The following is a 26270-nucleotide window of genomic DNA, read 5'->3' as shown; positions in this document are numbered from 1 at the left end:
TGGCAAATATCACCTCTGGCTGGCCCCAGAGTGGGGTGGGAATGGAGATTTTGCAATATCCTTCCCCCAGGAGTGGGGAGAGAATGGAGATTTTGCAGTATCCTTCCCCTGCCACACCCACCAAGCCACGCCCACAGAACCGGTAGTAAAAAAAATTGGATTTCACCACTGGAATGGATGGAGAATTTCTAACTGAGAAATTAGTAATTTTCTTCATTAACTTTTCCAACTGAGATCTGAGAAATAGTTGGCATTGAATCATTTGATGAATACGATGATGAGAAGGGTGTCAGAGTTTGTTGCAGCACACACAAGTAGACTATTAAGCAGGATTCAAATGTCTTTATATACATAACAGCACATGAGGCATACAATACCCTTGTAAGTTTTTCCACCTTGTAGAGAAGAGAAATAGCAAGTACAAACACAGCACAAAATGGAAGCACAAAATGGAGGAGGCAAAATGGAGGAGAGCAAAATGGAGAAGGCAAAATGGAGGAGAGAGAAGCTAGTGCCCTCAAGCTTATATACAGAACAGTTAAGCCACGCCCAGGCTCCAAACTGTCTCTTATGGCCCCATACAACAAATACTATGTTTCAGTTACCAAACAGCCCTCATTGGCTGACCTGTTGCTATGCCCTATTCCAGTTCATGAATATACTCTGACAAAGGGTCCTTGAAAATACAGGTCATCCTCAACTTACAACCATTCATTTAGTGACCATTCAAGGTTACAACAGCACTGAAAAAAGTGACTTATGACCAGTTTTCACACTCTGTGGTAACATCCCTATGGTCACATGATCAGAACTCAAAAGCTTGGCCACTGACTCATGTTTATGACGGTTGCGGTGTCCCAAGGTCATGTGATCACCATTGGCAACCTTCTGACAAGCAAAATCAAGAGGGGAAACCACAGTCACGTAACAACCATGTTATTAACAACCACCATGATTCACTTAATAAGTATGGCAAGAGAAAGGTTGTAAAATGGATGCTTAACAATGTCTCGTTTAGCAACACAAATTTTGGGCTCAATTGTGGTCGTAAGATTCAACCTAGAAATGAGGAGGAACTTTCTGACAGTGAGAACAATCGACCCATGGAACAGAAGGGAGGTCAACCTATTCTCCAAAGCACCTGGAGGGTAAAATAAAGGCCAGTTGGAGGAATTGGGTATGTCCAGTGTCTTATGAAAAGAAAGACTAGAAGAGTCTGGGCTGCCATCTGTCAGAAATGGTGTAGGGCCGTGATGGCGAACCTATGGCACGCGTGCCAGAGGTGGCACGCAATGTCGTCTCTGATGGCATGCGAGCCATTGCCCAGTTCAGCCCTGCCGCGCGTGCGCATGTGCCTCCCGCCAGCCAGCTGTTCTTCCGGTCTCTGCCACACATGCGGGGGCCGAGGTGCATATGGGGGGCTGTGAGCTCGTGCGCAGAGGGTGGGCTAGTACAGGGGACGCATGTGCATGGATGGCAATGCATATGGGGCAGTGGTGGGTTTCAATTTTTTTTACTACCAGTTCTGTGGGTGTGGCTTGGTGGGCATGGCATGGCTTGGTGGGCGTGGCAGGGGAAGGTTACTGCAAAATCCCTATTTCCTCCTGGGATTTGGGAGGCAGAGAATAGATGGGGACAGGGACAGTCAGAATTTTTACTACTGGTTCTCTGAACTACTCAACATTTCTGCTACCGGTTCTCCAGGACTGGTCAGAACCTGCTGAAACCCACCTCTGATGCGGGGGACCACATGCGCATGCATGGGGGCGGTGTGTGTGCAGGGGGCGGCACACACACACATTGCAATTTGTGGGTTCGGACGCTTTGGGCACTGGGTCCGGAAAAGGTTAGCCATCACTGGTGTAGGGTCTCCTGCTTGTTGAGCAGGGGGTTGGACTAGATGACCTACAAGGTCCCTTCCAACTCTGTGATACTGCTATGATCTGTATCTCCAGATCTTATGAAGCTACAGGAATGGAAGTAAAGGAATGGGAAAACTAATAATTTTCTTCATCCGTTTTTCTAGTTGAAATTCATAGAGCAAGAAAGATCCTGCAAGTCAATTACTAGATCTATAGTTGAGTTCATTAACAAGGGTTTGTATTTTATGACAATTTTATGGCCTAATCTATCCTCACAAAGGACTCTTGAGAAGAGACCTGCCATAGACATGGAAGAAAATATTTGGCAGGTGCCTTGCCTGCCTCATCTGGAGGAAGCTGAAGTAGAACAAAAGGAGATGGGGGCAAAACTCCAAAACCAAATTCGCAGCCAACAACCAGATCCAAGAAAGCAGAACACAAAGAAAGGAAACAGAAGGCCTGGAGGGGATTCAGAGTTTTGCAGGAATCTATAATCACCAGGCCAGGAAGTAGTGCCACTCAATATCTCAAGGGTTTCTCAGTCAATGCTGAGGGTATGGGAAATCCACTGCTTGAACTAAAATTCCTAACCCCTGAAGACCAATGTGATGTGAGAGGCATCACTGAAACATGATGGATGGATACAGCGCAAAGCACAATAAGACTACCACTTATTGTTGTCCCCAATTTGGGTCTGAGCCTGGTGCCAAGACCGATGAAGGACGCCAGACACGAGGTGGAGGCAGTGGTGGGATTCAACCGCTGTAACAACTGGTTCGCTGAGTGCAAGCGCACCAAACACGCGCTCTGCACACATGCAGTGCATTTGAAAACAGCTCTAAAACTTACCTTTTGCTGCAGCCCCGGTGAGTAAAACAGCTGAGGTGCGGCAATCCTCTCTGCCGCGCCTATCAGCTGGGCTTCAAACAAAGGAAATATAGGTCGGTATAGCGCAGGGTCGGGTGGGCAGGCCCATCTGATCATTGGAGCAAACCGGTTTGCTCTCAGCTGATCGTCGGAGCTACCGGTTTGCCTGAATCAGTCCGAACCGGCTGAATCCCACTTCTGGGTGGAGGTTTGGGTTTCCTTTTTATTGGAGCGCCCCAAGGAAAAGGGGTCCTGTCTGAAATGCCAAGAACCCAAGACCGAAGGATTAAGAAAGCTTTATACATTTTCACTAAAGCAGAAGGTGGGACAATAAGAAATATCATGTAATAAAAATTGTAACAATTTGTTCTATTGGTCTCTAGCCATCCCTATTCCTAAAGCCTTAGCTAATGAATGCTCCAGGAGTTATCTAATACACATTCTGTTTGCTCCAGATCAAGGGTGTCAAACTCAAGGCCTGAGGGCCAGATCTGGCCCATGAGGTGTTTAGATCTGGCCTGCGGGGCCATCCTGGAAACACTGAGGGACGGGCCCACAGTGCCTCTGCCAGAAGAAATGGAGCTCGGGAGGGCCGCATTGCAGGAGACCACCGCAGCCAGAAAAGAAGCTCAGGAGCCCGCTTTTGCTGACAGAGCGCTCGAGCCACCACAGGTGCCCCTGACACGAGTGACGTCAAGCTGGCCACACCCACCCCAGCCACACACACATCCCGAGCAGGGGTGAAATCTAAAAAATTTCGCTACCGGTTCTGTGGACGGGGCTTAATTAGTGGGTGGGGCTTGGTGGTCAGGTGGGCGTGGCCAAGTCAACGTCACTTCTTTGCCCTTTTTTAACCTACAAAACACAGTACAACACAACTAGCTCACCCACAATGTAAAAGCAGCTGTGCTAGACCCAGAATGGCCCCTGCAACAAGCAGGAACCTCACACAGCCACAAAAAGTCCAAAAAACCAACTTTCACACTTTACACACACAAAATTCCACATACAGCTTTGTGAGATTTTGTGTGTTTGTGTAGTTAGAGTGAAACACTACAAAAACACACAAAATCTCAGAAAGCTACACAAATATTATTTTATTTTATTTTATTTTTATTTTTATATAAAAGCAGCTTAATTTAAAACTTCCTAAACTTTAAATGCCTAGGTCTAAAAAAGAACAACTTAAAAAAACCCCTAACTATTTTTTTAAAGCTCCCAAAGGGGGGAAAAAACTTACCCAATTGAAGGGAAAAAGGCAGGCAGGCAGGCAGATAGAGCTGCTCACCGATGAGCTTGATTGCAGGCAGGGAGATTCAGTTGCTTGCTGATGCAATGGATTGCAGGGATTACAGCAAGCAAAGCAAGGCAGGCGTGCAAAGGTAAGCAAGCTGGAGGCTGGGGGGGAAGGGATTTTTGCTACCGGTTCTCCAAACAGCCCACCGCCATTGCTACCTACTCGCCTGAGCTGGTCCGGGAGCATTTCACCCCTGACCCTGAGGTCAAACACAACCCTGATGTGGCCCTCAATGAAATTGAGTTTGACACCCCTGCTCCAGACCATCTCTATTCCTAACTTACGCAGGTTGTCTAACTTTTCCGTACTGTTATCACTCCTCTAACCACCTAGAATTGCTACAGGTGTTACGCCTGCATCAGTGGTGGGTTGCCCCCGGTTCGGACCAGTTCGCAAGAACCGGTAGTAAAACCGGCGGGAGGCTCTGCCCACTGACACGGATGTCATCATAGGTGATTTGCGTATGCGCGCGGGCGCAATGCGAACCGGTAGTAAAGTTAAATAGAACCCACCCCTGGCCTGAATATTCTCTGGGAATATGCATTTTTTGTTCTTGCCAGACAGACTTTACAATTACAGGCTTCCCAATCTCCTCTCAAGTATATGTCATAACCTTGCTTTGTTTTAGCAGACAGGCCATCATTATAAAGGAGAATATTTGTAGTTCAGGGTTGAAACGAGGGGTCCTTGGTGCTCTCCGAGCTTGCTTGTTTTCTTGCAGACGTTTCATTACCCTAACTAGATAAACCATCAGCTTGGTCTGTTGTGTGGATGTTTGGGTGGTTTAGGGGTGGTGTTCTGTCCCCTCCCACGAGTGGCCTTGTAGAGGCTCAAATAACCCGGCAGTAACAAACGCAGGCTAGAGAGACTAAAGCTGGCCCTTTAATAAATAGTTCTCTTCCAAAGCATATATCAGTCCAATAGTTACCAGGCAATGTTCCAAAGGTCTTGGCAGATGGCCAGCAAGCTAATGCAGGAATGCAGACTCTTGTCAAGAAAACCTCCAAACTAACAGTTGTAAATCCACTGCATCCAAAACGCCAACAAATTGGTCACCACGCCTTTCCAGCCTAGTCACACCCCTTTTATACTTTGTAAGGTGTGGCCCTACGTCTCCTGACCACACCTCTTGGGACGTGGCAATAGCTGTTCTCTACGACATCTCCTACGTCTCTCTCTTGCATCCAATAGGGGCTCCCCCTCGTTGTTACCTGCCTCTGTTTCCTCCTCAATTTGGCTGTGGTCCAGAGGCACGTCAGCAACTGTCAGTTCTTGCTGACTCACCAGTGAAGACGGCTCTCCGGCACATAGCTCGTCACAGCTTCCTCCTCCTCCATATCATCCTCCGACTCAGCATGCGAAGATAAATCAGCCTCCGGGGCTGGGGTCACAACAGGTGGGGAATTGTGGTGGGTAGGGGTGTGTTTGGGGGTTGTTATGTCTATTGGACCTGGTCTTTGGGTGTCAAATGAATTTCGTTGTATGGGTATACTGTGTATACACGTACAATGACAATAAAGTTATTTATTTATTTTATTTTATTTATGATGTTACCTAGTTAGGGTCATGAAACATCTGCAAGAAAAGAAGCAAGCTTGGAGAGACCACGAAAGACTACAGTTTATTTGAAAGGGACAGATCAAACAGAATGGGCAGTATTGCACTGGACATGTACATGTATAAATAGAGGCATTAGAGCAAGCATGTAAAATCCATGGCCCACAAGTCACATATGGCCCTGGACCAGTGGTGGGATCCAGCTGGTTCAGACCGGTTTGAGCGAAGCGGTTGTTAAATTGCTGGCTGGCTCCGCCCTTTCAGGACTCCCCATGTGCCCTGTTTTGGCTCCCAGGTAAGTGCAGGGAGGCCTACTAGGCCCCAAATGGGGCGCAGGGGGGGCAATACCCTTCCCGCAGCCCATTTTTGCTTCCAGGAGGCTGCAGAGAGGCCTACTAGGCCCAAAACGGAGCGCGGGGTGGTGGTACTGCCTGTCACACCCCTCTGTCCACGCCCACCATGGCCACACCCACCCAGCCAGTCATTAGGGCAGAGAACCAGTTGTTAAATTATTTGAATCCCACCACTGCCCTGGACATACAGTATTCCATGATTAAAAACCTGTATGGAAATTTCTGGAAGCAAGCTGTTCCGTTGGTTAATTGTCCTCACTGTTAGGAAGTTTCTCCTTAATTCCAGGTTGCTTCTCTCCTTGATTAATTTCCATCAGGTGGGTTCTACTTACCTTTACTGCCAGTTTGCAATAGGATCGCGCGTGCATGATCATGCGTTCATGCGCAGATCGCTAATGATGACATCCAGGGCAGTGGGTGGGGCCTCCCGCCGGTTTTACTACCAGTTCTTGCGAACCAGTCCGAATCGGGCATAACCCACCACTGGTTTCCATCCATTGCTTCTTGGCCTTTCTACAGGTGATTTGGATAATAAGTTGACCCCCTCCTCTTTGTGGGAACCTCTCAAATACTGGAATACTGCTATCATGTCCCCCCCCCCACCAGTCCTTCTTTTCTCTAGACTAGCCAAACCCAAATCCTGCAACCGTTCTTCATATGTTTTAGTCTCCAGGCCTTTAATCATTTTAGATGTTCTTCTTTGCACTTTTTCCAAAGTCACAACAATCTTTTTTGTAATGTGGTGACCAAAATTAGATGCAGTATTCCAGGTGAGCCCTTACTAAGGTTTTATAAAGCGGTACCAGAGGTTGATTTCAGCAGGTTCTGACCAGTTCTGGAGAACCGGTAGCGGAAATTTTGAGGAGTTCGGAGAATCGGTAGTAAAAATTCTGACTGGCCCCGCCCCCATCTATTCTCTGCCTCCCAAGTCCCAGCTGATCAGGAGGAAATGGGGATTTTGCAGTAACCTTTCCCTGCCACGCCCACCAAGCCATGCCCATCAAGCCATGCCATGCCCACCAAGCCATGCCCAAGGAACCGGATTGTATTAGCTTTTCTGGCTGCCGCCGCACACAACTGCCTTTTATTTAAGTGATCGTCCACTCGGACTCCAAGGTCCCTCTCACAGTTACTGTTTTTGAGCCAGAATTTGTCTAATCTGTGCTTGTACCTTTGGTTTTTACCTGCCCAGGTGTAAAAACTTGCTTTTCTCCACATTAAATTTCATTTTTTGTTGCAAGTAGAAAGCTTGAAGCAGTGCAAATGAATTTGTTAAAACCTTGGCAATTTCTCTGACACACACTCCTCTCTCTCTCTCTCTCTCTGTACCTACCATCAAACAAATATCAGGAATGCAAGTTATTGAGAAATATGAATCTGGAAAGAGAGGCCATTAAGTAGGTATAGGTATAATTATAGGCATAATATAGGTATAATTATAATATATTATAGGTATAATATATTATATAGTATATATTATAACATATTATATTATATAATATATTATATTATAACATATTATATAATATATTATAGGTATATTGTAGGTATACTATAATTATAGGTATAAGATACTTATAATCATAGGTATCTTATGATTACCCATCTCCTCCCACTCATGACTATAACCATGTTGCTTGTATTTCTATTATTTATATTGTTCTGTTTGTTTCCTAGTATGATTTGATTGCTTATTAGTAACCTACGATTATCACTAAGTGTTGTATCTTATGATTCTTGATAAATGTATTTCTTTTTCTTTTTATGTACACTGAGAGCCTATGCACCAAAGACAAATTCCTTGTGTGTCCAATCACACTTGGCCAATAAAGAATTCTATTCTATTCTATTCTATTCTGTTCTATTCTGTTCTATTCTATTCTACTCTAGTCTAGTCTAGTCTGGTCTAGTCTTGTCTTGTCTTGTCTTGTCTTGTCTTGTCTTGTCTTGTCTTGTCTTGTCTTGTCTAGTCTTGTCTAGTCTAGTCTAGTCTAGTCTAGTCTAGTCTAGTCTAGTCTAGTCTACTCTACTCTACTCTACTCTACTCTACTCTACTCTACTCTACTCTCTACACTCTACACTCTACACTCTACTCTACTCTACTCTACTCTACTCTACTCTACTCCACTCCACTCCACTCCACTCCACTCCACTCCACTCCACTCCACTCCACTCCACTCCACTCCACCCCACCCCACCCCACCCCACCCCACCCCACACCACTCCATTCCATTCCATTCTATGTGTTATACAGAATTTCCAAACGGGCCTCCCCAACTCTCCACTGTTAATCACCCTGAATTCTGAAATGCCAATTATAAATTACATGAAATCATCATCATCATCATCATCATTATTATTATTATTATTATTATTATTATTATTATTATTTTAAAAAAACAGAAGCCAGATCAGGAAAGGGTTAACATTTTCCTTTGCCCGAACCACTGGAAAAGTTCTCCGCATGGGTTGTGCTGTGCTCCCAAAGCCATTGTCATCCTTGCGACAACCTGTAGTTTTAAATGACTAGGCTGTCAATTCCACAACGCTTTGCAGTTGTTGGCCTTTTTCCCCCCTTCTGCTGTATTGAATAGCAACAATAATATGGCAAACAGTACATTATCTCCGACTTTTAACTACCGAAAGAAAATCAGTACGCTCCTTATTTTGCAGCTTATATTTAGACCCACAATTAAAATTTCCATACAGGCTTTTAATCATGTCAAAGCCTTTGAATGAAGCCCTTGTGGTCTTTTCTTTTTTTTTAACTTTTTCAGTTTTGTTTTTTTTTTTTTTAGACTTGAGAAAAAAACGCATTTTATTAATTGCTCCGATGGTGCTATGCTCAGTGTATTGATTCTAGGAATTTAACAAGAATGCCTTTGAAATGGACTTCTGGTTTTCTCCTTGCTTTATTATTATTATTTCAGTCTGGGACTAAATGGCAGAATTGGCATTTCAGGATTTGCGAAAGTTCACATTTAAGGACAGGCCTAGCTTAAATGTCACAGAGTGAAGCTAGAGGCTTCGGATAAACATGTACCGTATTTTTCGGACTATAAGATCTGACTATAAGGCACACCTAAATTTAGAAGAGGAAAACAACAAAAAAAGTTGTAGGCCTCCACACCAGTGGTGGGTTGCCCCCGGTTTGGCCCGGTTCGGGCGAGTCGGTAGTGGTGATGATGTGATGTCAGCGAACCAGTTCTCTATGACTGTGAGATGGGCCCTCCCGTCCGCCCCTGTATTATAACTAACTTAATTTGTCGAGTTTTTTTAGCCCAGCTGATAGGCACAGCAAAGTGGATTGCTGCGACTCAGCTGGGCAGAAATGTAATGTGCTTGCGCAGAGTGCAAGTTCGGTGCACGTGCGAGCAAAGCAATCATGCCCACGGCGATCATGCACAAAGTGCATGCATGAAGAGAACCGGTGGTAACACCAATTGGAACCCACCACTGCTCCACTCCCCCCATTTTTGGCCCTTTTCCAGCCTCTTTCTGCCCATTTTCAAGCCATTTTTCTGCCCATTTTCAAGTCTTTTTTTAGCCCATTTTTTTTTGGGGGGGGGGCTTTTTTCGGCCCATTTTTGGCCATTTTTGAGGCTTTTTTCTGCCAGTTTTCGGGGCTCTTTCTGGCTCATTTTTTTTTTGTTTTTTTCAGCCTGTTTTCAAGGCTTTTTTGGCCCATTGAAGCTTTTTTGGCCCATTTTCGAGGTTTTTTTCTGCCTGTTTTGGAGGCTTTTTTCTGCCTGTTTTGGAGGCTTTTTTCAGCCTGTTTTGGAGGCTTTTTTCAGCCTGTTTTTGAGGCTTTTTTGGCCCATTTTTTCAAAATAAATTGGGCTGAAAAAAGCCTCAAAAATGGGCCAAAAAAGCCACAAATAGGGGCTGAAAAAAGGCCTGAAAAAGGCTGAAAAAAGGCCCAAAAAGGGACGTATGGGAGGCCAAAAAACAGCTGGTGGGTGGGCGGGGCTTCAGCAATATTCGGTCTATAAGACACACAGACATTTTCACCCCCTTTTGGGAGACAAAAAAGTGCATCTTATAGTCTGAAAAATACAGCAATTTAGTCCACTGAAATAGTTAGACTTTTGACTATAAAAAGAAACTCTCTAAGCTGGGTGATTTTCTTGCACACATTTCAATACCAAACTAGGTAACATCATCAGTACTAGAAGGACTAGATGACCTATAAGATCCCTTCCAACTCTGTTAATCTGTTAATTGAGAGAAGGGAGTGGTGTTTGCTCTTATTTTTATATACTAGTGGTTTGTCCTGTCAGCATTGATGGGACTGTTCTTGGTGGTTGCTTGATTAGGTTGTTTGTTTGTCTGAATTGGTAGTTTCTTGATTGGGTTATTGTTTACTTGAGTATTGGCGTAGTGTTAATCTTGGCGTTAATTTCTGCTTAAATGGGTGTGATTGCCAGTGAGGAGGTGTTTTGGTCTTTTAATTTCGCTTTGGGATGTTTGATCGCCTCTTTTGATTGGTATGTAGAAGTTGATTACCTCTATGTGTCTGTTGATGGCCGATTTGTTCGAGTGCCCAGTTTCTAGGAATTCTCTGGTGGTTTTGGACTTGGCTTGATCGAGAATGCTCACAGTTTCCCAGTTGAAAATCTGGTTGTGTCTTTTATTGTGTTGTGAAGGAACTCTGAAATAAATGAACTGGCCAAAATGCCTGCTTTTCCAAGTGTGTGTGTGTGTGTGTGTGTGTGTGTGTGTGTGTGTGTGTACATGTGCCTGGAAACTACACATTGTAGAGAAGCATATATAACAATGCATTCAACTATGATGAAAACCAAAAGTGTGCAAAAATGTGTACAAATGAATAATACTCTGGAATATTTTCTGACAGATTTGTTAAGCAAGAAATTCACAGTCCCCAAAATGAGAAATGCACACAAAATTAAGGTTGTCGAGATTATCCAGGCTGATTTTACCAAATTAAGCACCCAGAGTCGGACACGACTGAATGGATAACATCATCAACAACATCATAAGTGAATCCTAATGAAGGGACTTCAGCTGATCATATTTTTATTTATTTGTACCCCACCCTTATTATGTTTACAAATAACTCAAGGGAGCAAGCATATCCAATACATCTACCTCCTCCTATTTCTCACAGAACAACAATCCTGTGCTGTGGGTCGGGCTGGGAGAAAATGACTAGACAAAAATCACCCAGATGGCTTTTATGGCTAAGGCAGGACTTGAACTCACAACCTCCTGCTTTCTAGCCTGAATCCTTAACCACTAGACCAAACTGCCTCTCAATAAATCTCAATAAATTGCTGTTATTGATAGCAGTAGCACTTCTCTAAATCAGTTGGCATGCTAATTTTTTATATATACAATTGTTATATCCTTGCTCTGGTAGCTTAAATGGTTCAATGTAACGTATTAATTTTTACTATTACTTCAATATCTATAAATCACGTAGAGTTCATAAGACCTGAGACAGTAGATCTATTCTGCAAATGCAATAAAAATAAATAAAATACAACTTATCTAAGGAAAGCAGCAATAACCATGCTGAAACTTGAAAGAAGACCCAAAAACTGATGAAAACTTTCGCTCGTAGTTTATAGAAAGAACATGTTGAATTAAAACTGCGTCTTAAACTTATGGTTGATTTCTCCAGGATCCCCCAAAGGAACAAACTGAATTTCTCCTCACATTTTACTTAACTGGGTCACTGCAGGGAATAGCATATTGTAGAACATTTTAGGACAAAAAAATAAATAAAGGAAGATTAATTGGCCCTATTCTACTATCTTTTCCTAATGGACTCATTCCGTTAAATCCCAGTGGATAAAATTTTATTTAGGCCTATTAATGCAGAACATTCAAGTAATTCCTCCTGGCTATCTGACCCAAGGAACACATAAACCCAGTCAGTTGTTCCATTCTTCCAAGAAAGAGAGTGGAAGGCCTAGAGCATCTGAAAAAAACAACAACCCAAGTCTCTCTATTACACAACTCTATGTCAAGGCTTGACAAGATCAGTATCGCCCTTAGTGCAGTGTTTCCCAACCATGGTAACTTTAAGATGTCTGGACTTCAACTCCCACAATTCCCCAGTCAGCATGCTGAGGTTTCTGCCTGGAGTCACCATGAGTAATCTCACCATGGGCAGCCATGTAGAGTTTCTTAGATAAATAAAATAAATAAATTTGTCAACTTACATGTAGAGTGGAGTGGAGTGGAGTGGAATGGAATGGAATGGAATGGAATGGAATGGAATGGAATGGAATAGAATAGAATAGAATAGAATAGAATAGAATAGAATAGAATAGAATAGAATAGAGGATGGGATGGGATGGGATGGGATGGGATGGGATGGGATGGGATGGGATGGAATGGAATAGAATAGAATAGAATAGAATAGAATAGAATAGAATAGAATAGAATAGAATAGAATAGAATAGAATAGAATAGAATAGAATAGAATAGGAATAATGAAATTGAATAGACAAGACAAGACAAGACAAGACAAGACAAGTCTAGACTAGACTAGACTAGACTAGACTAGACTAGACTAGACTAGACTAGACTAGACTAGAATAGAATAGAATAGAATAGAATAGGAATAATGAAATTGAATAGACAAGACAAGACAAGACAAGACAAGACAAGACAAGACAAGACTAGACTAGACTAGACTAGACTAGACTAGACTAGACTAGACTAGACTAGACTAGAATAGAATAGAATAGAATAGAATAGAATAGAATAGAATAACAAAATTGGAAAGGACCTTGGAGGTCCAACACCCTGTTCAGGCAGGAAACCCTGTATCATTCCAGACAAATGGTTGTCCAATTTCTTCTTAAAAACCTCCAGTGATGGAGCACCCACAACTTCTGGAGGCAAGTTGTTCTACTGAATAATTGTTCTGGCTGTCAGACAATTTCTCTTTAGTTCTAGGTTGCTTCTCTCCTTTAATAGTTTCCATCCATCGCTTCTTTTTCTGCTTTCAGGTGCTTTGGAGAATAGCTTGGCTCCCTCTTCTTTGTGGCAATCACCCCTGAGATATTTTAAGGCTGCTGTCATGCTACCCCCTAGTCCTTCTTTTCATTAAACTAGACATACTCAGTTCCAGCAACCGTTCTTTATGTGTCTTAGCCTCCAGTCCCCTAATCATCTTTGTTGCTCTTCTCTGCACTTCATATAAATGGGTAGAGTTTCACTCACCCGGTCAAAAGCATATCCTATTTTGAGCCTCCGATTCTAAAAAAAACCCAGGCCCGATTTTTAGCCGTTGTCTGTTCCTCCACCTTTACATTCTCTAAAAGTAGGAATATCTATACAGATCAAAAAAAAATCTCATATCTTGAAGCTGTCATTACCCAGAATCTTTCTTTTCTTTTTCTTTTTTTAATTAGACTAAGCTGGAAGGTGTCCTTCATCCGTTTTTTTTTCCATGGAGATTAATCACCAGCAATTAACAAGACTGACTTAACGCTCTTTCATTTCATAAGACGAAATTTGGTGGGTTTTTTCCCCTGAAAGAGTATCACTTCTGGCTCAGTATGCATTATTTAAAAAAAAAAAAGAAAAAGAAAACATTTCCCTCCAAGCTTTGATGGACCTTGGATAACTCTGTTCATTATCAGTTAAGCAAGCACACTAATTAGCATTTCTGCATTTAGAAGGAGAACCTAGGTTACCTTAACACTTTGTGATGGTTGCCTAGCAACATAACTTCTTTCCCTCCATTTCAAAGGGCCTTTTTCTCAATATAGGACCTGAAACTTAATCAGAAGTCTGTGTCCAGGTCTTTCTTGAGTGTGTTAGCTATACTTATGTATTGTTGGAAGAAATATCCTTCTGGGTTCAGGTCCAAGTGGGGGGAAAAGACACTGGATTCATGGAGGTTGCTTGGAAAGAAGGTTTTAATGGTGGACAGGATCACATGCCTTAGAGATCTTGGGTGAAAAAAAGGGCAGAGATGCTGAGAGTGCCTGGGTTTTATGCCCTCTCTTGGGCTTTGAGTTTGAGCTTGTGTTCTGATTGGTTGTCAGACTCCCATGGGGCCATGCAGGGGTAACTTTGTAGGTTGTCTGTGTCCCAGGCTTGGTTGACTCTTACTAGGTGATGATGTAATGAAAGGGCTTTGGGCAATTCCTACTATGGCTCTGCCTGAAGGAAGTAGACCTTTATTATGTAGAATAGACTGGCCCAGGCCTTAATGGCCCATTGACAAAGGTGGGTGGGTTTCTGCCTCCCTTTTAGGGGAAATATTCTGCCTTTTTAATATTTCCTAAAATATCTCATTTTTCTAGGAGAGGGGTGGGTACTAACTTCCTACAGTATATATCAAGCTTACTCTATTTTTATATGATATTTTATATCATATGTTTATATGTGTTCTTTAATTGCATGTTTTTTTAATTAAGTTATAAAGTATTATAAAATGCAATCTACAAAAGTAAATAAAAGAGCAGTGAAGGGGGAGGGGAAAGGGGAAAGAGATGTGGGGAAAGGTGGGGAAAAGAAAAGAAAGGTAGGGAAAAGAAAAGAAAAGAAAAGAAAAAGAATTGACTTCTGACTCTCTCTGCTGCAGTAGAATAAGGCATTAACATCAAATCACAGCTTTTTGTTTTTTCCATAATACTATAAACAAGTAGTTTCTATAAAAATCTATCCATCTAATCTATAAAACCCAAAGTCAAAAGTTCCATTCTTTTCCACATCAAGCATGAAGTTCAGAAGCGGTTTCCATGTGGAAACCAAAGTATTTTATGTTCTTTTCTTTAATCAGAGCAGTCAGTTTTGCCATTTCAGCCAACTCCACCAACTTCTGCAACCGTTCTTCCATCGTAGGTATTGTAGAAAGTTAGCACCCACCTCTCTCCTAGAAGAATGAAATATTTTAGGAAATATTAAAAAGGCAGAATATGATATTTCCCTGGATGAGAAATTGAGAAACATGCTCTTGGAGACAGAAACTCAGCCCCAGCTCCCTGCCCCCCAGCAGATATTTTGGTGCCAGCTTATCTACAAGACAAAAGACTGGGCCAGCCTATCTGCAAAACAAAAGACCTTCGGCTCCAGGATGATGAGATTATCTTTCAGGGCAAAGCCATTTAGCCACAATAGGAACTGCATTGCATCAGCCCAAGTTTCAACCAAGCTTGACTCAGAAAACCTACAAAGTTAGCTATGACCCCTGCATAGCCCCATGGAGTCTGACAGCAACCAATAGAACACATGTCTTTGCCACAGGAACAGGAAGCTCAAGGGCAAGGCCCAAGAGAGGGTAAAAATAACACTCACGCTGCACTCCACGTGTTCAACTGCACCAGGGCCATGTGCTTGATGGTTCAACTCCATTAAACTCTCTTTCCAATCAGCCTCCATGTTTCCAGTGTCTTTCTCCCCGCTTAGAACTGAACCAGATGGATATTTCTTCCAACAGTATCAAAGTGTCTTTCCATTTAGCACACAATAGATACAAACTTAAAGTGAACCGCTCCAAACTCGATTGCAGAAAATATGACTTCAGCAACAGAGTGGTCAATGCCTGGAATGCACTACCTGATTCTGTGGTTTCATCCCCAAACCCCCAAAACTTTAACCTCAAACTATCTATTGTTGACCTCACCCCATTCCTAAGAGGTCTGTAAGGGACGTGCATAAGAGCGTGCCTACCATCCCTGTCCTAATGTTTCCGTTAATTGTATTCATTTTATGTATTCAATTCATGCTTAGTTTAGTTTAGTTTATTGGATTTATATACCGCCCTACTCCCGAAGGACTCAGGGCGGTGAACAGCCACAGAATAAAACACATAAATACAAAAATTTAAAATAGAATAAAAACGAATTAAATAATTTGGCTGAGACAAATTTAAAATACGCAATAATTTAAAAACAAATTAAAATTTACATTTAAAAGGGGAAAAGATTTAGGCCAGTTCATGCTTAGGCCAATTCATGCTTATACTTATATATATTATCTAATAGGTACTCAACAAATAAATAAAATAAAATAAAAATAGTAACAAGGTTCTGAATTTTTTTCTCCGCATATTTTCATAGAACTTTGGCAATTTTAAGACCTGTGAACTTTAACTCCCAGAATTCTGAAAAGCAAGCTGTTGCATGGATTAATTATTCTCGCTTTCAGGAAATTTCTCCTCAGTTCTAGGTTGGAGTTCTCTGTAGTGATTGTCAACTGGTTGCTTTTTGTCCTGCTTTCAAATGCTTTGGAGAATACGTCGACCCCGTCTTCTTCATGGCCACCCCTCAAACACCGGAAGACAGCTATCATATCACCCAGTCCATCTCTTCATTAAGTTAGACATACCTGGTTGCCTCAATCATTCATCTTATGGTTGAGCGTCCAAACCCTCTGGGAGCCCACAAATATAATAGGAATATGGGCATCATTGCTACATTGAAAAAGAATCTTTAAAAAAGTTTTCCTCCACTAGAAATGATAATTGGAATATGGAAAGAGGTCAGATTTTCCATATCACTGAAAAAATGCTGGGTTAAAATTATCATTTACTTTCTTTTTTTTTTAATAATGTTCTCAGACTGACCCCCAAAAAAACCCCAAAAACCAAGGAAATTGTTTTCCTACTTTGCTTTTCCAAAAAAGAAAGAGAGGGGGGAAAAAATTAGTGACGTTTTCATAGAGTTAGTGCAGAGGTGGGTTTCAGCAGGTTCTGACCAGTTCTGGAGAACCGGTAGCGGAAATTTTGAGTAGTTCGGAGAACCGGTAGTAAAAATTCTGACTGGCCCTGACCCCATCTATTCTCTGCCTCCCAAGTCCCAGCTGATCGGGAGGAAATGGAGATTTTGCAGTAACCTTCCCCTGCCATGCCTACCAAACCATGCCCGCCAAGCCATGCCACGCCCACCAAGCCATGCCACACCCACCAAGCCACACCCACATAACTGGTAGTAAAAAATTTTGAAACCCACCACTGAGTTAGTGGATTAATTACTGTGGTTATGTAAATTAAATAGCTGTATCTCTCCAGAATCTGAAGCAACAAGGCTTCGTGTTTTTTTTTTTAGTGGCTTCATTTTTCCGAATTGAATAAATTGAATTAAAATTAAAATACTGACTTCAGAAGTGACAAGTGCAATGAGGCAATCAAAATCTTGGCCTATCTGGGCAAAATGAACATTTGGAAACGCGTAACTATTGATTTTGAGCTTTGGTAGCATCTTTCATGGTCGGCAGATTCCCTGGCTTCTCCCACTTCTATTCAATCTCCAGGGAAGATACCAAAATCATGAGAAGTAGTAAAAGTGAGGCGGCTGGATGGAGGCACTGAAGCAGCAGGCGTGAGCTTAAATGGACTCCAGAGGATGATAGAGGACAGGAAGGCCTGGAGGAACATTGTCCATGAGGTCGCGATGGGTCGGACATGACTTCGCAACTAACAACAATAAAGTTGGAAGAATGTCCTCCATGCAAACCTCAGGGCTGCCACAGAGAGGAGAGGGGGGAGGGGGGGTCCAAGCTATTTTCCAAAGCACCCGAAGACCAGACAAGGAATAATGGATGGGAACTGATCAAGGAGAGATTCAACCCAGAAATAAGGAGAAATTTCCTGACGGTGAGAGCAATCAACCCATGGAACAGAAGTTGCCTTCGGAAGTTGTGGGAGCTTCATCATTGGAGGCTTTCAAGAAGAGATTGGGCTGCCATTTGTCGGAAATGGTGTAAGGTCTCCTGCTTGGGTGGAGGGGTGGATTAGATGACCTACAAGGTCCCTTCCAACTCTGTTAAACTGAACTGGGCAACTTTCCAACCACACCATAGCAGATTCCAAACAGAAGAAGGAAATTTGGAACAAGTAGACGTTAATCCCAATTTTTTTTTCCCACTGTAGATGTTGTTTCTCTCTTATCTCAAGTATTCCCCTCAGACCCCTGTGCTGGATGGAACAGCTTTTTTCAGTGATGGATCCTTTCTGATCTCACTATCTCATTCTTATTTGTAGCCATATTTCTCCTGCATTTTTCCACGCTCGCTCTTACTTCCGAGCCATCTTTACGCTCGGGCGAAACAGATGCTGTTGATCATATTTCCGCGCTTTTCCCCCAGCTGCCTTTCGTTTTCAGAGTCGAAGAGGAACATTAGACATAAGAGCTAAAAACCTTTGTCAAATCAGCTAGGCAAAAGAAGACATCAAATCCTTTCAGGAGTATATCAAAACTTATCTTTTCCATTGGCAGATCTGCAGACCTCCTACGGCTCAGAGCTATATTTATGAGCGTCCCTTGTTTGTTTCCTTAGAAATCTATATATTATATCCATATCTGTCAGTCTGATAAATGTTTCAGCCAATATGCCAAAGGGGGGAAAAATTGCAGGGAGATTTTAATGGCTGGTATATTGAAACTGTTTCTGATTATTACCGAATGCAGGTTTTAAGGGAAACAGTAATTCACCGAGGAAGAATTAGCCTCCACACAAAGGAACGGAGGACAATGGGATGGAAGTGAGATAATTTCGCACACATTTTGCTTTCCTAACAGCAATAATTTACTCTTGTTTTAATTTCAGGCCCAAGTCTGCTGAGACCCAAAGCTAAAGCTGTCTGACCTTTTACGCTGGTACATCTCACGATCAGCCATCTGCGGCAAAAAAAAAAAAAAAAAAAGGATGAGAATGTGAATTGCTTGTAGATAATTGGAGAATGGAGGAAGCGACCCGGGGTACGTACACATCTTTTCCTTGTTTAACTGCATTTTTTTTTTCCTTTTACCAACACTACTCAAGGGAGAGTAGTTTTAGCTTTAATCCCCTCTCCAATTTAAAAACACAGGCATCCTGTAAAATGAATGTGTTGGCTTATCGGGGAGCAGTAAACCATCACTGTCTCTTCCTTCCTACTTTGAAACTGTTGATTTAAAACTGCCAATTGCCAGCTGCAGGAAACCAGGCAGTGTTGGGTTCCTCCTGGTTCGGCCCAGTTTGGCTGAGCCAGTACCGGTGACGATATGACATCACCGAACTGGTTCTCTTTGTTTGGGAGCTGGGCCCTCCCGCCCCCCCCCCATGTTATTCTTACCTTTTATTTGGCCCCACCCCCAATCTATTCGCTGCCTCCCGAGTCCCAGCTGATTGGCTAGAAGGAAAAAAACTGTTTAAATTCTTGCTGCGGGGCTTCAAAGGGCCGCCCTACAGCTGATCAGTGTTAAAAGGCAGTGTGGTGGTAGACCAGTGTGCTCGAAAAACAAATGGGTAGACAGGTGCCTCCAAAAACAAATGAGTAGACCGGGGCCTCCAAAAACAAATGAGTAGACCGGGGCCTCCAAAAACAAATGGGTAGACCAGTGCCTCCAAAAACAAATGGGTAGACCGGTGCCTCCAAAAACAAATGGATAGACCGGTGCCTCCAAGAACAAATGGATAGACCGGTGCCTCCAAAAACAAATGAGTAGACCGGGGCCTCCAAAAACAAATGAGTAGACCGGGGCCTCCAAAAACAAATGAGTAGACCGGTGCCTCCAAAAACAAATGGATAGACCGGTGCCTCCAAGAACAAATGGATAGACCGGTGCCTCCAAAAACAAATGAGTAGACCGGGGCCTCCAAAAACAAATGAGTAGACCGGGGCCTCCAAAAACAAATGAGTAGACCAGGGCCTCCAAAAACAAATGGGTAGACCAGTGCCTCCAAAAACAAATGGGTAGACCGGTGCCTCCAAGAACAAATGGATAGACCAGAACACTCCAAGAACAAACGGGTAGACCGGTACAGCTCTGCAAGCAGTTAAAAGCCTGGTAGACGGTATTTTACTCTGCAGATCCACAGTTGATTATGAACATTGATGAAGTCTGTTTGTTGGCATGCTAATTGTTCTTAAAACATATTGAACAAGATCATTGCATGAACAGACGGAATGGAAGTTATTTCTTTTAAGACGTACATTAACAAAATTTATCCTCTATACTTAATTATCAAGCGATGGCCATTAAGCCCTACCAATGTTTCCATTTCTTTTATGGATATCAATTATATTTTTCCCCCTTATTCTTCCTCAGCTTTGTTCTATCTGCTGCCTTTCTCTTCTCGGTCCAAATTTGTTTAGCTTTCTGCCTTATAAGGAAAGGGCCAATTAAACATGCATTTTGCTTTAGTGGAATGCAAACCATTCGCTTTTATACCGAGAATGATCCTTTTCATTGCAACTTTTATCAATGCAATTATTTTCCCCATTGTTTTGAAGATATATGGAAGTATGTGGAGAAAGACCAAGCACAGAATAATCTCCTTAAATTATATTTTATCGGATTCATTACTGCTTGGATAAAAAAAAAAAAATCACTCCAGCTGCTCATTTCAAATATTGAACTACATTTTAGATGGGACCTTCCTTTCTTATGTGTGGGCTGGAAACAATTGAGTGCCCTTTACCAGGGACTGATTTTAACGCAAAAGAAAAGGTATTGTCTGAAGAGATGGTAGCATCTATCTGATATTATCCAGGTTTTGCAGATGAGTGAAATTAGTACTTAACAGGATAAAACAATAACAGAGTTGGAAAGGACCTTGGAGGTTTTCTAGCCCAACCCCCTGCTCAAGCAGGAGACCCCATATCATTTCAGACAAATAGCAGTCCAATCTCTTCTTAAAAACCTCCAGTGATGGAGCCCCCATAACTTCTGAAGGCAAGTTGTTCCACTGATCAATTGTTCTCACTGTCAGGATATTTCTCCTTAGTTCTAAGTTGCTTCTCTCCTTGATTAATTTCTATCCATTGCTTCTTGTCCTGCCGTCTGGTGTTTTGGAGAACAGATTGACCTCCTCTTCTTTGTGGCAGCCCCTCCAATATTGGAACACTGCTATCATGTGACTCCTAGTCCGTCTTTTCACTAGACTAGACAAACTCAATTCCTAAAACCATTCTTCTTACGCTTTAGCCTCCAGCCTTCTTCATATGATTTAGCCTCCAGTCCCCTAATCATCTTTGTTGCCCTTCTCAGCACTCTTTCCAAAGTCTCAACACACACACACACACACACACACACACACACACACACACACATATATATATATATATATATATATATATATTCTGAGGTTTTTGCGGGTGTTTTCTATGTAGGTCTTTGGTTATTTGGGTTTTCTCCCGCGTAAAATTGGAGGTGTCTTGGCAATGTTTCGACGAAGTCTCATTCGTCATCTTCAGGCTGGTGTTTTCTGCTTCGTGCTTCTAAGAGCAAGGTCCTAGAAGCACGAAGCCGAAAACACCAGCCTGAAGATGACGAATGAGACTTCGCTGAAACGTTGCCAAGCCACCTCCAATTTTACGCGGGAGAAAACCCGAATAACCAAAGACCTACATATATATATATATATATATATATATATATATATATATATATATATATATATATATTTATAATGTGGTGACCAAAAGTGGATCCAGTATTCCAGGGGTGGTCTTATAAAATGGTACTAGTAACTTGGATGAGAGAGAGAGCTTGAAAAAATTCAGTTGATGTAAGAAGTGTAAAACTGTGTTATGGAGGTTTGTAGACCGCAACCTTCTCTCCTTACAATTCACCAAACAGACAAGTCTCAGAAGAGTTTAAACCAAAACTGTTTTTATTTAAATAAAACAAAGTCTATTAAAAGAACAAGTAGTCAGTTTCCTTTTGCAGTGTCTGGTCAGCTCTTTCTGCCATCGCTCTGTGCGACTGGAGTCCAGGTCTTTCTCCCTCAGAAGGAGGAGGCTTTAGTGACTTCAGCTTTGCCTCCGACCACGAACTAAGCTGCCTGCTGGCTAGCAGCTCTTTATATACTGTCTCAGTGGCAGTTAGAAAAGCCCGGGAGATTCAAAGCTAGGAGCTGCGCTCTGATTGGCTTATTCAATTATCTAAGCCAAAGGTCATTAATAGGCACAGCAACTGGGAGAGAATTTTCCTCTCACAAAGTCAAAAAACAAAATAGAAGAGAGAGAGGGAGGAGAGGGGGAGGGAGAGGGAGAGAGAGAGACAGAAGGAAAAAGAGAAAAAGAGAAAAAAAATTATTATATGTATATGAAATCTTAATCTGTTCACCGCCCTGAGTCCTTCGGGAGAAGGGCGGTATAGAAATTCAAAAAATAAATAAATAAATAAATAAATAAATAAATAAATAAATAAATAAACTGCCTATGTCTCTGCTTGGACTAACACATCTATTAGGGCCTATCAGTTGGTGTCTCCATTTTGGAATAAGCTGTCAACGGGTGGTGATCGATGCTTTCATGTAAAAACGGAGAGCTGTGACATAGGTGTCAGATCAAGTCTTCAGCTTTCCTAGGTGATAACTCAAAATGTCAGAACTAGAGACAGGAAGCAAGGAGGGTGTTTTAAAATAAGAATCGAAGAAGGGAAAAGCATGCCAAAAGGGGGAAAAAAAGGCCAGTGACTCATCCCACCTGTTGAGCACAGCAGCAAATTGTGAGGTGTCTGGTCTTCAAGGAAAGCCAGCATTTGACACACATTTGGGAGTACCTGTTGAGGTTTAGATTCATTCAAGAGTCTGAATTACAATGAGGTGTAATGCTTGGAAGGCCGCTTTAAATCCACTGGTGTGTAGTACAAGTTGGTTAAATGTATTCTTTTATTGATTAAACTTGTCCGCCACCCGTTTCGACTAGAGCTGACTCTAAATGGCTTATATTTATTTATTTAGCATACGGCACTTCATACATGGATTTGCAATATATATATTAACATTTCACCTAGATTTCAAAAGAAGCACATTTTTTAAAAAAATATTCTAAAACAAATCCAAGAGTTAAACATTTGGTTCAGCTCCTGTCCCTTAGCTCCTGCCTACCTAGCAATTCAAAAGCATGCCATCTGCAAGTAGATAAATAGGTACCACCATTTTGGTGATGGCAAAAGCTAGCTGAATTCTGTGTAGGGAGCAGGAGACGGTGCTGGACCTGTTGGCAGAGGTAGGTTTCAGCAGGTTTTGTCCAGTTCTGGAGAACTGGTAGTGGAAATTTTGAGTAGTTCGGAGAACCGGTAGTAAATATTCTGACTGGCCCCGCCCCCATCTATTCTCTGTCTCCCAAGTCCCAGCTGATAGGGAGGAAGTGGGGGTTTTGCAGTAAACTTCCTCTGGAATGGGGACGGAATGGAGATTTTACAGTATCCTTCCCCTGGACTGGGGTGGGAATGGAGATTTTACAGTATTCTTCCCCTGCCACGCCCACCAAGCCATGCCATGCCCACCAAGCCACACCCACAGAACCGGTAGTAAAAAATTTTGAAACCCAGCACTGCCTGTTGGAATGTAATTGGTGAAAAAGAAATGGAGGAATATTGCTGGCCAGCTTGTGCTTAAAACTATTTCACCCACCTGTGGTGCACCAATGCAAAAAAAGGACTAGAAATTTTCGGCTGCCAAAACATCTACGATGTGTAAACATTGTAGATTTCCAGGTCCTGTATGCCATATGCTAAATAAATAAATAAGTCAACTGTCATCACCAGAATACCTTTGGCCTTGTCCAAAGATTAGAGTGACCCAATGTGTTGAGCAGAGGTGGGTTCTCCTTACCTTTACCACCGGTTTGCAATGGGATCGCGCGCGCATGCACAGATCACTGATGATGACATTGGGGGGGCGGGGGGCGGGGCCTCCCGTCAGTTTTACTACCGGTTCTTGCGAAACGGTCCGAACTGGAGCAACCCACCACTGGTGTTGGATCGATAGTGGACAATCACTTAAATATGAGCCAGCAGTGTGCTGCAGCTGCCTGTTGTGGCTCTGTTACCTGAGCCTGTGTCATCGGCAGGAGAGGACTCCGAGAGTGAAGGAGAGGAGTTGGCAAGGCCTCCCTCTCCAGGACCCTCCTCTCTGGCAATGCCTTTGGTGTCTGCCGAAGGGCAAGAGATAGGGCTGGGGCCAAGCACGTCCATGCAGCCACAAATGGACAGTGATGAGGGTAATGACTTGATTGACTCTGTAATTATTGAGCTGTTTCTTTTGATGTACCAGAAGTGGGGAGAAGTTATCTCTCCTCTTCGTAAGTAATAAGCTCTTGGCAGGGAGCCACTAGGTTATTGCCAAGTTCCGTTATCATAAGGAAAAGGATTTTGCCGGCTGGTTTGGTCTTTAACTCTTGAACGTCTGTTGGTGTGTGTGCGTGTGTGACAGGGACAGAACACTGCCAAAAAAGCCAATGCAGTCGTAGGCTGCATTAAGAGAGGGATACAATCAAGATCACGTAAAGTGTTAATTCCACTTTATAATGCCTTCATAAGGCCACGCTTGGAACACGTCATCCAGTTTTGTTGGCCACAGTATCAAAAAGATGTTGAGACTCTGGAAAGAGTGCAGAGAAGAGCAACAAAGATGATTAGGGGACTGGGGGCTAAAACATATGAAAAACAGTTGCAGGAATTGGGTACGTCTACTTTAATAAAAAGAAAGACTGTGGTGACATGATAGCAGCCTTCCAATATTTGAGGGGCTGCCACAAAGAAGAGGGGTGGGGGGGGCAACCGGTTCTCCAAAGCATCTGAAGACAGGACAAGAAGCAAAGGATGGAAACTAATCAAGGAGAGACGCAACCTAGAACTAAGGAGAAATTTCCTGACAGAACAATTAATCAGTGGAACGACTTGCCTCCAGAAGTTGTGAATGCTCCAACATTGAAAGTTTTTAAGAAGAGATGGGACACCTATTTATCTGAAATGGCCTAGGGTTTCCTGCCTGAGCACAGGGTTGGACCAGAAGACCTCCAAGGTCCCTTCCAACTCTGTTATTCTGGGTTTTTTTTTTCCCAACGTTACCTTGGAACCCTCTATACACATTTTGACTGGGGGTGAACTATTTGCTCCTTCCTTTTTTTGCAAAGAAGAAAAGCAGTGGGCAAACATTGTGCCAAGAGGGTGTAGGAAGTTAGCACCCAGCCCTCTCCTAGGAAAATAAGATATTTTAGGAAATATTAAAAGAGCAGAATATTTCCCCTAAAAGGGAGACAGAAACTCAGTCCCACCATCTTTGTCAATGGGCCATTAAGGATTGGGCCAGTCCATTCTACATAACAAAAGATCTACCTCCTTCAGGCAGAGCCATAGTAGGATTTGCCCAAAGCCCCTTCATTACATCATCACCCAGCAAGGCTCAACCAAGCCTGGGACACAGACAACCTACAAAGTTACCCCTGCATGGCCCCATGGGAGTCTGACAACCAATCAGAACACAAGCTCAAATTCAAAAGCCTAACAGAGGGCATAAAACCCAGGCACATCTCTGCCCCTTTTTGTCCAGGACCTCAAACCATGTGGTCCCGTCCACCATTAAAAACCATATTTCCAAACAGCCACCGTTGTTTCCAGTGTCTTTCTCCCCGCTTGGAACTGAACCCAGAAGGATATTTCTTCCAACAAGGGTTATTTTTAAACTTTGGAGGAGGAAGGAAAAACAGGCTACCTTCTCTCTCCCCCCCCTCTCCCCCCAAATCTGTGTTCTCCCAGCAGGAAGTTGTGACTATTGTAGAGGTGAAGTCATTTTTTTCCCCCTTTGTCCTGTGAAGAAATGCACAAATTAATGCCTGCGTACGCGTTGCAGCCATCAAAAAGACTCTTTCCCCCCCGCCACCGCCAAAGGGGCTAAATATATTTTTTAAAAAACCCCAGCTGGTCTCTTAGCAGCAAGGTCTCACCGCAAATTTCTGCTGTCCTCCCTCTTCCCCCCCCCCCACCCACTCTCTTCGCCCCACGCAAGACAGACTTAGCGCTGCATTTTTGGCCTTGGAGAACAACTGGGTTAATTGCACGGTGCCAGACGGTAGGTGCGTTGGTGCTAAAAAATTTTTAAGAGGCACATCAGCGCAGCTCTTTGAAGCATAAAAAGGGGGCTGATTAACCAGCCATGTGGAGTGGCAGCAACAGATTGCAACTCCGACTGTTCACTTCGGTTGCAGGAACTTTGGCTTTGACAGGGAGGACAATGGCGGGGGTGGTTCCCAGCTATACTTGGACCAAGAGGCGAGAGAGAGAGAGAGAGAGAGAGAGAGAGAGAGAGAGAGAGAGAGAGAGAGAGAGAGAGAGAGAGAAGTGGGGGGGTTATATACTATACTATACCGCATCCAAGCACTCTTGGTATATATTCCCACGATCCCTTTCTTGGCTTGCTTGTTAAGCAGGTTGCAAGAGGGAAGGGTGAGTTTGCCCTGTAGCTGGGAAATAAACTGAAATAATTGAATTCTCTTTTTTTAAAAAAAGGAAAAAAAACCCACCTTTCGAGCAGAAGGCTGCAACTTTTTAACAGAATGACAGATTCGGAAGGGACCTTGGAGGTCTTCTAGTCCAACCCCCTGCTCAAGCAGGAGTCCTTATACCATTTCAG

The 26270-nt window shown here is 42.9% G+C and overlaps 1 protein-coding gene across 1 annotated transcript in view; it reads left to right on the top strand.

The window, feature by feature from the left end:
- Positions 1–18044, top strand: part of GATA3 (GATA binding protein 3) — a 46873-nt gene extending 28829 nt beyond the window's left edge. The window contains exon 3 of the mRNA XM_070947910.1: positions 17905–18044. Coding sequence (XP_070804011.1) covers positions 17905–18044 — 140 coding nt within the window. The remainder of the gene's footprint in view (positions 1–17904) is intronic.
- Positions 18045–26270: the final 8226 nt, after the last annotated feature.

The sequence above is a fragment of the Pituophis catenifer genome, unplaced genomic scaffold, assembly GCF_029215685.1.
Source record: "Pituophis catenifer annectens isolate HBS135680 unplaced genomic scaffold, rPitCat1.0.hap2 SCAF_7, whole genome shotgun sequence".
Classification (NCBI taxonomy): domain Eukaryota; kingdom Metazoa; phylum Chordata; class Lepidosauria; order Squamata; family Colubridae; genus Pituophis; species Pituophis catenifer.
Note: the sequence above shows the minus strand (reverse complement) of the source record. Positions and strands in the feature narration are given on the sequence as shown.